Raw genomic sequence first — 14,160 nt, 5'->3', positions numbered from 1 at the left:
CCATACACCCTAACCCCTCCACCCTGACCCCTACACCCTGACCCCTCCACCCTGACTCATACACCCTGACCCCTACACCCTGACCCCTCCACCCTGACCCCTCCACCATAACCCCTCCACCATAACCCCTCCTCTCTCTGTCTCTCCTCAGAACTGAAGATCCCGGTCCGTATAGCTGCTACCGGGTTGACTGACATGGAGGAGGACCTGAAACCTACTAAACCAGACGTTGGTGGGGGGGACAAGGGGCCATGCTGTCCCTGTCCTAAATCTGTAGGAGACCTGGAGGCAGAGGCAGCTGACGCGTCATACAGAAAAGTCTTTGAGAACTTTTTACACAACTCTATCTTTACCCCCAGGTAAGCAGATCACAGGCCGTAACACACACACACACCTGGGGAGAACGTCTTACACAACTCTATCTTTACCCCCAGGTAAGCAGATCACAGGCCGTAACACACACACACACCTGGGGAGAACGTCTTACACAACTCTATCTTTACCCCCAGGTAAGCAGATCACAGGCCGTAACACACACCTGGGTAGGATCCAGTAGGACACAACCTAAATCTTCTGAAATGGAAAACAAATATGAGCAGTCTTGTTGAACAAATGGCCATTTATACCGAACAAAAATATAAACGCAACATATAAAGTGTTGGTCCCATGTTTCATGAGCTGAAATAAAAGATCCCAGAAATGTTCCATACACACAAAAAGCTTATTCCTCTCAAATTCTGGGCACAACTATGTTTAAATCCCTGTTAGTGAGCATTTCTCCTTTGGTGTGGCATATCAAGAAGCTGATTAAATATCATGATCATTACGCAGTACGGTTGACTGGCGTGAACCCGGTTACTGAGATTTAACGGGATTATTTTTCCTTGCATAAATAACTCAGAAACCGGTTAATTATAAATCTGGTTTCTCTACAGCCTCTGATGATGAATCAATGCTCAGGGTGGGGGACGGACGGCCCGTCTCAGGGTGGGGGACGGACAGCCCGTCTCGGGGGGGGCGGCCCGTCTCAGGGTGGGGGACGGCCGGCCCGTCTCAGGGTGGGCGAAGTACGGCCCGTCTCAGGGGGGGGGGGGACGGCCGGCCCGTCTCAGGGGGGGGGGCCGGCCCGTCTCAGGGGGGGGGGGGGGGACGGCCCGTCTCAGGGTGGGCGAAGTACGGCCCGTCTCAGGGGGGGGGGGGGGGGGGACGGCCGGCCCGTCTCAGGGGGGGGGGCGGCCCGTCTCAGGGTGGGCGAAGTACGGCCCGTCTCAGGGGGGGGGGGGGACGGCCGGCCCGTCTCAGGGGGGGGGGGACGGCCGGCCCGTCTCAGGGTGGGGGACGGACGGCCCGTCTCAGGGTGGGGGACGGACGGCCCGTCTCAGGGTGTTACCATCTGGTTGGTCTGTCACCATCTGGGTGGTCTGTTGCCTTCTGGTTGGTCTATGATACAGTAATATAAAGACTGAATGCATGCCTAATTTACCGTCTGGTTAGTCTAATTTACCGTCTGGTTAGTCTAATTTACCATCTGGTTAGTCTAATTTACCATCTGGTTAGTCTAATTTACCATCTGGTTGGTCTAATTTACCATCTGGTTGGTCTAATTTACCATCTGGTTAGTCTAATTTACCATCTGGTTGGTCTAATTTACCATCTGGTTAGTCAAATTTACCGTCTGGTTAGTCTAATTTACCATCTGGTTGGTCTATGATACAGTAATATAAAGACTGAATGCATGCTTAATTTACCATCTGGTTGGTCAAATTTACCATCTGGGTGGTCTGTTGCCTTCTGGTTGGTCTATGATACAGTAATATAAAGACTGAATGCATGCCTAATTTACCGTCTGGTTAGTCTAATTTACCATCTGGTTAGTCTAATTTACCATCTGGTTAGTCTAATTTACCATCTGGTTGGTCTAATTTACCGTCTGGTTAGTCTAATTTACCATCTGGTTAGTCTAATTTACCGTCTGGTTAGTCTAATTTACCATCTGGTTAGTCTAATTTACCGTCTGGTTAGTCTAATTTACCGTCTGGTTAGTCTAATTTACCGTCTGGTTAGTCTAATTTACCGTCTGGTTAGTCTAATTTACCATCTGGTTGGTCTAATTTACCATCTGGTTGGTCTAATTTACCATCTGGTTAGTCTAATTTACCATCTGGTTAGTCTAATTTACCATCTCCATCTGGTTAGTCTAATATACCATCTGGTTAGTCTAATTTACCTTTCTCCATCTGGTTAGTCTAATATACCATCTGGTTAGTCTAATTTACCATCTCCATCGGGTTAGTCTAATTTACCATCTCCATCGGGTTAGTCTAATTTACCATCTGGTTAGTCTAATTTACCATCTGGTTAGTCTAATTTACCATCTGGTTAGTCTAATATACCATCTGGTTAGTCTAATATACCATCTGGTTAGTCTAATATACCATCTGGTTAGTCTAATTTACCGTCTGGTTAGTCTAATATACCCACCTGGTTAGTCTAATATACCATCTGGTTAGTCTAATTTACCATCTGGTTAGTCAAATTTACCATCTGGTTAGTCTAATTTACCATCTGGTTAGTCTAATATACCATCTGGTTAGTCTAATAGTGAAATGCTTACCTTACAGTGATGGGCCGTACGCTCTACCCTCTGTAATATACCATCTGGTTAGTCTAATATACCATCTGGTTAGTCTAATATACCATCTGGTTAGTCTAATTTACCATCTGGTTAGTCTAATATACCCATCTGGTTAGTCTAATATACCATCTGGTTAGTCTAATATACCATCTGGTTAGTCTAATGTACCATCTGGTTAGTCTAATATACCATCTGGTTAGTCTAATTTACCATCTGGTTAGTCTAATATACCATCTGGTTAGTCTAATATACCATCTGGTTAGTCTAATGTACCACCTGGTTAGTCTAATATACCATCTGGTTAGTCTAATATACCATCTGGTTAGTCTAATTTACCATCTGGTTAGTCTAATTTACCATCTGGTTAGTCTAATATACCATCTGGTTAGTCTAATATACCATCTGGTTAGTCTAATTTACCATCTGGTTAGTCTAATATACCATCTGGTTAGTCTAATTTACCATCTGGTTAGTCTAATATACCATCTGGTTAGTCTAATATACCATCTGGTTAGTCTAATATACCATCTGGTTAGTCTAATATACCATCTGGTTAGTCTAATGTACCATCTGGTTAGTCTAATATACCATCTGGTTAGTCTAATTTACCATCTGGTTAGTCTAATATACCATCTGGTTAGTCTAATATACCATCTGGTTAGTCTAATGTACCATCTGGTTAGTCTAATATACCATCTGGTTAGTCTAATTTACCATCTGGTTAGTCTAATATACCATCTGGTTAGTCTAATTTACCATCTGGTTAGTCTAATTTACCATCTGGTTAGTCTAATATACCATCTGGTTAGTCTAATATACCATCTGGTTAGTCTAATTTACCATCTGGTTAGTCTAATATACCATCTGGTTAGTCTAATTTACCATCTGGTTAGTCTAATATACCATCTGGTTAGTCTAATATACCATCTGGTTAGTCTAATATACCATCTGGTTAGTCTAATTTACCGTCTGGTTAGTCTAATATACCCACCTGGTTAGTCTAATATACCGTCTGGTTAGTCTAATTTACCATCTGGTTAGTCAAATTTACCATCTGGTTAGTCTAATTTACCATCTGGTTAGTCTAATATACCATCTGGTTAGTCTAATAGTGAAATGCTTACCTTACAGTGATGGGCCGTACGCTCTACCCTCTGTAATATACAATCTGGTTAGTCTAATATACCATCTGGTTAGTCTAATATACCATCTGGTTAGTCTAATTTACCATCTGGTTAGTCTAATATACCATCTGGTTAGTCTAATATACCATCTGGTTAGTCTAATATACCATCTGGTTAGTCTAATTTACCGTCTGGTTAGTCTAATATACCCACCTGGTTAGTCTAATATACCATCTGGTTAGTCTAATATACCATCTGGTTAGTCTAATTTACCATCTGGTTAGTCTAATATACCATCTGGTTAGTCTAATTTACCATCTGGTTAGTCTAATATACCATCTGGTTAGTCTAATATACCATCTGGTTAGTCTAATATACCATCTGGTTAGTCTAATTTACCGTCTGGTTAGTCTAATATACCCACCTGGTTAGTCTAATATACCATCTGGTTAGTCTAATTTACCATCTGGTTAGTCAAATTTACCATCTGGTTAGTCTAATTTACCATCTGGTTAGTCTAATATACCATCTGGTTAGTCTAATAGTGAAATGCTTACCTTACAGTGATGGGCCGTACGCTCTACCCTCTGTAATATACCATCTGGTTAGTCTAATATACCATCTGGTTAGTCTAATATACCATCTGGTTAGTCTAATTTACCATCTGGTTAGTCTAATATACCATCTGGTTAGTCTAATATACCATCTGGTTAGTCTAATATACCATCTGGTTAGTCTAATTTACCGTCTGGTTAGTCTAATATACCCACCTGGTTAGTCTAATATACCATCTGGTTAGTCTAATTTACCATCTGGTTAGTCAAATTTACCATCTGGTTAGTCTAATTTACCATCTGGTTAGTCTAATATACCATCTGGTTAGTCTAATAGTGAAATGCTTGCCTTACAGTGATGGGCCGTACGCTCTACCCTCTGTAATATACCATCTGGTTAGTCTAATATACCATCTGGTTAGTCTAATATACCATCTGGTTAGTCTAATTTACCATCTGGTTAGTCTAATATACCCATCTGGTTAGTCTAATATACCATCTGGTTAGTCCAATTTACCATCTGGTTAGTCTAATTTACCATCTGGTTAGTCTAATAGTGAAATGCTTACCTTACAGTGATGGGCCGTACGCTCTACCCTCTGTAATATACCATCTGGTTAGTCTAATATACCATCTGGTTAGTCTAATATACCATCTGGTTAGTCTAATTTACCATCTGGTTAGTCTAATATACCATCTGGTTAGTCTAATATACCATCTGGTTAGTCTAATATACCATCTGGTTAGTCTAATATACCGTCTGGTTACTCTAATATACCCACCTGGTTAGTCTAATATACCCACCTGGTTAGTGTAATATACCATCTGGTTAGTCAAATTTACCATCTGGTTAGTCTAATTTACCATCTGGTTAGTCTAATATACCATCTGGTTAGTCTAATAGTGAAATGCTTACCTTACAGTGATGGGCCGTACGCTCTACCCTCTGTAATATACCATCTGGTTAGTCTAATATACCATCTGGTTAGTCTAATATACCATCTGGTTAGTCTAATATACCATCTGGTTAGTCTAATATACCCATCTGGTTAGTCTAATATACCATCTGGTTAGTCTAATATACCATCTGGTTAGTCTAATGTACCATCTGGTTAGTCTAATATACCATCTGGTTAGTCTAATATACCATCTGGTTAGTCTAATTTACCATCTGGTTAGTCTAATATACCCATCTGGTTAGTCTAATATACCATCTGGTTAGTCTAATATACCATCTGGTTAGTCTAATATACCATATGGTTAGTCTAATATACCATCTGGTTAGTCTAATAGTGAAATGCTTACCTTACAGTGATGGGCCGTACGCTCTACCCTCTGTAATATACCATCTGGTTAGTCTAATGTACCATCTGGTTAGTCTAATATACCATCTGGTTAGTCTAATTTACCATCTGGTTAGTCTAATATACCATCTGATTAGTCTAATATACCATCTGGTTAGTCTAATATACCATCTGGTTAGTCTAATAGTGAAATGCTTACCTTACAGTGAAATGCTTACCTTACAGTGATGGGCCGTACGCTCTACCCTCTGTAATATACCATCTGGTTAGTCTAATATACCATCTGGTTAGTCTAATATACCATCTGGTTAGTCTAATTTACCATCTGGTTAGTCTAATATACCATCTGGTTAGTCTAATATACCATCTGGTTAGTCTAATATACCATCTGGTTAGTCTAATATACCATCTGGTTAGTCTAATTTACCATCTGGTTAGTCTAATATACCATCTGGTTAGTCTAATAGTGAAATGCTTACCTTACAGTGATGGGCCGTACGCTCTACCCTCTGTAATATACCATCTGGTTAGTCTAATATACCATCTGGTTAGTCTAATATACCATCTGGTTAGTCTAATGTACCATCTGGTTAGTCTAATGTACCATCTGGTTAGTCTAATATACCATCTGGTTAGTCTAATATACCATCTGGTTAGTCTAATATACCATCTGGTTAGTCTAATATACCATCTGGTTAGTCTAATGTACCATCTGGTTAGTCTACTATACCATCTGGTTAGTCTAATATACCATCTGGTTAGTCTAATATACCCATCTGGTTAGTCTAATATACCATCTGGTTAGTCTAATATACCATCTGGTTAGTCTAATGTACCATCTGGTTAGTCTAATATACCATCTGGTTAGTCTAATATACCATCTGGTTAGTCTAATATACCCATCTGGTTAGTCTAATATACCATCTGGTTAGTCTAATATACCATCTGGTTAGTCTAATTTACCATCTGGTTAGTCTAATAGTGAAATGCTTACCTTACAGTGATGGGCCGTACGCTCTACCCTCTGTAGTGCCTTGCTGTCGGAGGCCGAGCAGTTGCTGTACCCGTCAGGATGCTCTCGATGGTGCAGCTGTAAAACCTTTTGAGGATCTGAGGACCCATGCCAAATCTTTTCAGTCTCCTGAGGGGGAATAGGTTTTGTCGTGACCTCTTCACGAATGTTTTGGTGTGTTTGGACCATTCTAGTTTGTTCATGGTCTGACTCTCTCATAGAAATACTGTCCAGGAGATCCGGCCAGCCAGAGTTCTGTCAGGCTGCTCAGATGATAGGTTTGTCTGTGTCCGTCTCTGTTCCCCAGCCAGTCAAACAGCCCTGGTCAGCTCTACTGGAACATGTCTATATTGAAGCACCCTAGTGAGAGACACGTCAGGATTTACAGAGAGAGCAATGGAAAAAAAGGGAGGGGAGGAAGAGAAGGGATTGAAAATCCCAGTCTGCCACGGCAGCTCCCCGCCAGACACCCTGGATCTGGTGTTGTCTGACTGGATCTGGTGTCGTCTGACTGGATCTGGTGTCGGTCGTCTGACTGGATCTGGTGTCGGTCGTTTGACTGGATCTGGTGTCGGTCGTCTGACTGGATCTGGTGTCGGTCGTCTGACTGGATCTGGTGTCGTCTGACTGGATCTGGTGTCGGTCGTCTGACTGGATCTGGTGTCGGTCGTCTGACTGGATCTGGTGTCGGTCGTCTGACTGGATCTGGTGTCGGTCGTCTGACTGGATCTGGTGTCGTCTGACTGGATCTGGTGTCGTCTGACTGGAAATGTAGAGGAGTCCATCTGGAATAGTCATGGAACACATGAACAGAGGAGATCCCCTGAAGCAACAGGACCGACTGGATCAGTGTAATAGAGGGAGGGAGATTCTAACTGAACAATCCTCTCTACTGCTGAAAATCCAAGCCGTGTTTGCCATTGAAAGGATTCCACCACACAGGTTATTTGTTGACTAGTGTATTGTTAGTGTTTGGACGACTGTGATTGTCACTCCCACATCCCTCTGCTCTCTCTCCCTCTCCTCCAGACCTCCAGACCGGCGCCGTCGGGATCTATTTGGCGTGGCTAACCGTACCATCCACCGTGGTGTGACCACCTACCCTAACGCCACGTCACCTGACCTTTGGGCCAACGCTACAGAGGCGGAGTTAGCGGACAGGGAGTATGACTTCGTAGAGTGGGCAGTCAGCGAGCGGGAGCTGCAGATATCCGGTCTGCAGCCGTTCACGGTTTACCGGATCGACATCCACGCCTGTAACCAACAGGTGAAACGCTGCAGCGCGGCAGAGTTCGTCTTCTCCAGGACCAAACCTGCAGGTTCGTACTGCTCCATCGTCTCTCTTTCATTATACAGTAGAGCGTTGGTTGAAACTAAACATTCCCATAGTACCAGTTAAGTTACTCACCACTGCAGAGTTCGTCTTCTCCAGGACCAAACCTGCAGGTTCGTACTGCTCCCTCGTCTCTCTTTCATTATACAGTAGAGCGTTGGTTGAAACTAAACATTCCCATAGTACGAGTTAAGTTACTCACCACTGCAGAGTTCGTCTTCTCCAGGACCAAACCTGCAGGTTCGTACTGCTCCCTCGTCTCTCTTTCATTATACAGTAGAGCGTTGGTTGAAACTAAACATTCCCATAGTACCAGTTAAGTTACTCACCACTGCAGAGTTCGTCTTCTCCAGGACCAAACCTGCAGGTTCGTACTGCTTCCTCGTCTCTCTTTCATTATACAGTAGAGCGTTGGTTGAAACTAAACATTCCCATAGTACGAGTTAAGTTACTCACCACTGCAGAGTTCGTCTTCTCCAGGACCAAACCTGCAGGTTCGTACTGCTCCCTCGTCTCTCTTTCATTATACAGTAGAGCGTTGGTTGAAACTAAACATTCCCATAGTACCAGTTAAGTTACTCAGCACTGCAGAGTTCGTCTTCTCCAGGACCAAACCTGCAGGTTCGTACTGCTCCCTCGTCTCTCTTTCATTATACAGTAGAGCGTTGGTTGAAACTAAACATTCCCATAGTACCAGTTAAGTTACTCACCACTGCAGAGTTCGTCTTCTCCAGGACCAAACCTGCAGGTTCGTACTGCTCCCTCGTCTCTCTTTCATTATACAGTAGAGCGTTGGTTGAAACTAAACATTCCCATAGTACCAGTTAAGTTACTCACCACTGCAGAGTTCGTCTTCTCCAGGACCAAACCTGCAGGTTCGTACTGCTCCCTCGTCTCTCTTTCATTATACAGTAGAGCGTTGGTTGAAACTAAACATTCCCATAGTACCAGTTAAGTTACTCACCACTGCAGAGTTCGTCTTCTCCAGGACCAAACCTGCAGGTTCGTACTGCTCCCTCGTCTCTATTTCATTATACAGTAGAGCGTTGGTTGAAACTAAACATTCCCATAGTACCAGTTAAGTTACTCACCACTGCAGAGTTCGTCTTCTCCAGGACCAAACCTGCAGGTTCGTACTGCTCGCTCGTCTCTCTTTCATTATACAGTAGAGCGTTGGTTGAAACTAAACATTCCCATAGTACCAGTTAAGTTACTCACCACTGCAGAGTTCGTCTTCTCCAGGACCAAACCTGCAGGTTCGTACTGCTCCCTCGTCTCTCTTTCATTATACAGTAGAGCGTTGGTTGAAACTAAACATTCCCATAGTACCAGTTAAGTTACTCACCACTGCAGAGTTCGTCTTCTCCAGGACCAAACCTGCAGGTTCGTACTGCTCCCTCGTCTCTCTTTCATTATACAGTAGAGCGTTGGTTGAAACTAAACATTCCCATAGTACCAGTTAAGTTACTCACCACTGCAGAGTTCGTCTTCTCCAGGACCAAACCTGCAGGTTCGTACTGCTCCCTCGTCTCTCTTTCATTATACAGTAGAGCGTTGGTTGAAACTAAACATTCCCATAGTACCAGTTAAGTTACTCACCACTGCAGAGTTCGTCTTCTCCAGGACCAAACCTGCAGGTTCGTACTGCTCCATCGTCTCTCTTTCATTATACAGTAGAGCGTTGGTTGAAACTAAACATTCCCATAGTACCAGTTAAGTTACTCACCACTGCAGAGTTCGTCTTCTCCAGGACCAAACCTGCAGGTTCGTACTGCTCCCTCGTCTCTCTTTCATTATACAGTAGAGCGTTGGTTGAAACTAAACATTCCCATAGTACCAGTTAAGTTACTCAGCACTGCAGAGTTCGTCTTCTCCAGGACCAAACCTGCAGGTTCGTACTGCTCCCTCGTCTCTCTTTCATTATACAGTAGAGCGTTGGTTGAAACTAAACATTCCCATAGTACCAGTTAAGTTACTCACCACTGCAGAGTTCGTCTTCTCCAGGACCAAACCTGCAGGTTCGTACTGCTCCCTCGTCTCTCTTTCATTATACAGTAGAGCGTTGGTTGAAACTAAACATTCCCATAGTACCAGTTAAGTTACTCACCACTGCAGAGTTCGTCTTCTCCAGGACCAAACCTGCAGGTTCGTACTGCTCCCTCGTCTCTCTTTCATTATACAGTAGAGCGTTGGTTGAAACTAAACATTCCCATAGTACCAGTTAAGTTACTCACCACTGCAGAGTTCGTCTTCTCCAGGACCAAACCTGCAGGTTCGTACTGCTCCCTCGTCTCTATTTCATTATACAGTAGAGCGTTGGTTGAAACTAAACATTCCCATAGTACCAGTTAAGTTACTCACCACTGCAGAGTTCGTCTTCTCCAGGACCAAACCTGCAGGTTCGTACTGCTCGCTCGTCTCTCTTTCATTATACAGTAGAGCGTTGGTTGAAACTAAACATTCCCATAGTACCAGTTAAGTTACTCACCACTGCAGAGTTCGTCTTCTCCAGGACCAAACCTGCAGGTTCGTACTGCTCCCTCGTCTCTCTTTCATTATACAGTAGAGCGTTGGTTGAAACTAAACATTCCCATAGTACCAGTTAAGTTACTCACCACTGCAGAGTTCGTCTTCTCCAGGACCAAACCTGCAGGTTCGTACTGCTCCCTCGTCTCTCTTTCATTATACAGTAGAGCGTTGGTTGAAACTAAACATTCCCATAGTACCAGTTAAGTTACTCACCACTGCAGAGTTCGTCTTCTCCAGGACCAAACCTGCAGGTTCGTACTGCTCCCTCGTCTCTCTTTCATTATACAGTAGAGCGTTGGTTGAAACTAAACATTCCCATAGTACCAGTTAAGTTACTCACCACTGCAGAGTTCGTCTTCTCCAGGACCAAACCTGCAGGTTCGTACTGCTCCATCGTCTCTCTTTCATTATACAGTAGAGCGTTGGTTGAAACTAAACATTCCCATAGTACCAGTTAAGTTACTCACCACTGCAGAGTTCGTCTTCTCCAGGACCAAACCTGCAGGTTCGTACTGCTCCATCGTCTCTCTTTCATTATACAGTAGAGCGTTGGTTGAAACTAAACATTCCCATAGTACCAGTTAAGTTACTCACCACTGCAGAGTTCGTCTTGATGCCTGACACTTTTCTTGTTTGCGTGAGGTGAATTCATGTGTGTTATCATGTCATATGTTGTCATCACCACTAGAAGATTTTATGACTGACACTGATTTAACATATGTTCATTGGAACTGAGGGGTATCCTACGAAGCAGGTTTGAGGGGTATCCTACGAAGCAGGTTTGAGGGGTATCCTACGAAGCAGGTTTGAGGGGTATCCTATGAAGCAGGTTTGAGGGGTATCCTACGAAGCAGGTTTGAGGGGTATCCTACGAAGCAGGTTTGAGGGGTATCCTACGAAGCAGGTTTGAGGGGTATCCTATGAAGCAGGTTTGAGGGGTATCCTATGAAGCAGGTTTGAGGGGTATCCTACGAAGCAGGTTTGAGGGGTATCCTACGAAGCAGGTTTGAGGGGTATCCTACGAAGCAGGTTTGAGGGGTTAGTTAGGTCACTTTGGTCAACTCAGAATTCAACTCGGGATAACTAGTCGTTCGAAAGTGGCTCAACTTTTAGCCAGGTACATTTCTATGACAACCAATCATTCAGAACTAACCTGCTCCGGGGCAGGCTAACTCAGGGCAGGAACTAATGGGGATCCATAATATACCCCTGGAAGAGTAGCTGCTGCCTTGGCAGGAACTAATGGGGATCCATAATATACCCCTGGAAGAGTAGCTGCTGCCTTGGCAGGAACTAATGGGGAACCATTATAAACCCAGGCGAGAGTAGCTGCTGCCTTGGCAGGAACTAATGGGGATTCATAATAAACCCCAGGAAGAGTAGCTGCTGCCTTGGCAGGAACTAATGGGGATCCATAATAAACCCCAGGAAGAGTAGCTGCTGCCTTGGCAGGAACTAATGGGGATCCATAATAAACCCCAGGAAGAGTAGCTGCTGGCTTGGCAGGAACTAATGGGGACCCATAATAAACCCCAGGAAGAGTAGCTGCTGCCTTGGCAGGAACTAATGGGGATCCATAATATACCCCTGGAAGAGTAGCTGCTGCCTTGGCAGGAACTAATGGGGAACCATTATAAACCCAGGCGAGAGTAGCTGCTGCCTTGGCAGGAACTAATGGGGATTCATAATAAACCCCAGGAAGAGTAGCTGCTGCCTTGGCAGGAACTAATGGGGATCCATAATAAACCCCAGGAAGAGTAGCTGCTGCCTTGGCAGGAACTAATGGGGATCCATAATAAACCCCAGGAAGAGTAGCTGCTGGCTTGGCAGGAACTAATGGGGACCCATAATAAACCCCAGGAAGAGTAGCTGCTGCCTTGGCAGGAACTAATGGGGATCCATAATAAACCCCAGGAAGAGTAGCTGCTGCCTTGGCAGGAACTAATGGGGATCCATAATAAACCCCAGGAAGAGTAGCTGCTGCCTTGGCAGGAACTAATGGAGATCCATACTGATAAATACAAGACCTCATTCTAAGCATGTTCAGAGAGAGAAAGGCCCTAGTCTGAAAGACCATTCCACAATAGTCCATGGGGTGGAGAGAAAGACCTCCCCCCCCCATTTAACATTGATACTCTAATTTTCCCTGTACCCATCATGAGGTTGCTACAACCTGGCCTGTGAATGAAAGTTTACAACGTAGGTGCCCAGGTCTAGAGATAAATGAAAGGGATCACGGTGAAACCCACCTTGCTCACTCTGGCCTGCATCTAGCTGATCTAGGGTGTAATCTTTCGCAAACCAGAGTTTCTATTGGACAAATCTCAGCTATGTTTATCCCCATTTCATTCCATTTGCTTCCGTTTAAGAAATGTTATTAATCAGAATCGGCGGAATGAATTCACCCCTGATCACATACAAACAGCATGACCACTGTCATAGCAGCCACATACAAACAGCATGATCACTGTCATAGCAGCCACATACAAACAGCATGATCACTGTCATAGCAGCCACATACAAACAGCATGATCACTGTCATAGCAGCCACATACAAACAGCATGATCACTGTCATAGCAGCCACATACAAACAGCATGATCACTGTCATAGCAGCCACACACAAACAGCATGATCACTGTCATAGCAGCCACATACAAACAGCATGATCACTGTCATAGCAGCCACATACAAACAGCATGATCACTGTCATAGCAGCCACATACAAACAGCATGATCACTGTCATAGCAGCCACATACAAACAGCATGATCACTGTCATAGCAGCCACATACAAACAGCATGATCACTGTCATAGCAGCCACATACAAACAGCATGATCACTGTCATAGCAGCCACATACAAACAGCATGATCACTGTCATAGCAGCCACGTACAAACAGCATGATCACTGTCATAGCAGCCACATACAAACAGCATGATCACTGTCATAGCAGCCACATACAAACAGCATGATCACTGTCATAGCAGCCACATACAAACAGCATGATCACTGTCATAGCAGCCACATACAAACAGCATGATCACTGTCATAGCAGCCACATACAAACAGCATGATCACTGTCATAGCAGCCACACACAAACAGCATGATCACTGTCATAGCAGCCACACACAAACAGCATGATCACTGTCATAGCAGCCACACACAAACAGCATGATCACTGTCATAGCAGCCACACACAAACAGCATGATCACTGTCATAGCAGCCACACACAAACAGCATGATCACTGTCATAGCAGCCACATACAAACAGCATGATCACTGTCATAGCAGCCACATACAAACAGCATGATCACTGTCATAGCAGCCACATACAAACAGCATGATCACTATCATAGCAGCCACATACAAACAGCATGATCACTGTCATAGCAGCCACATACAAGCAGCATGATCACTGTCATAGCAGCCACATACAAACAGCATGATCACTGTCATAGCAGCCACATACAAACAGCATGATCACTGTCATAGCAGCCACACACAAACAGCATGATCACTGTCATAGCAGCCACATACAAACAGCATGATCACTGTCATAGCAGCCACACACAAACAGCATGACCACTGTCATAGCAGCCACACACAAACAGCATGGCCACTGTCATAGCAGCCACATACAAACAGCATGATCACTGTCATAGCAG

The 14,160-nt window shown here is 44.1% G+C and overlaps 1 protein-coding gene across 1 annotated transcript in view; it reads left to right on the top strand.

Moving 5' to 3' along the window:
* The window catches only part of LOC139384630 (insulin-like growth factor 1 receptor), a 115,152-nt gene that overhangs the window by 70,477 nt on the left and 30,515 nt on the right, over positions 1-14,160 (top strand). The window contains exons 11-12 of the mRNA XM_071129446.1: positions 152-359; positions 7,659-7,948. Of these exons, the coding sequence (XP_070985547.1) occupies positions 152-359; positions 7,659-7,948 (498 nt within the window). The remainder of the gene's footprint in view (positions 1-151; positions 360-7,658; positions 7,949-14,160) is intronic.

This window comes from Oncorhynchus clarkii, chromosome 26, assembly GCF_045791955.1.
Source record: "Oncorhynchus clarkii lewisi isolate Uvic-CL-2024 chromosome 26, UVic_Ocla_1.0, whole genome shotgun sequence".
Lineage (NCBI taxonomy): Eukaryota > Metazoa > Chordata > Actinopteri > Salmoniformes > Salmonidae > Oncorhynchus > Oncorhynchus clarkii.
This window is presented reverse-complemented; position numbering and strand designations above follow the sequence as displayed.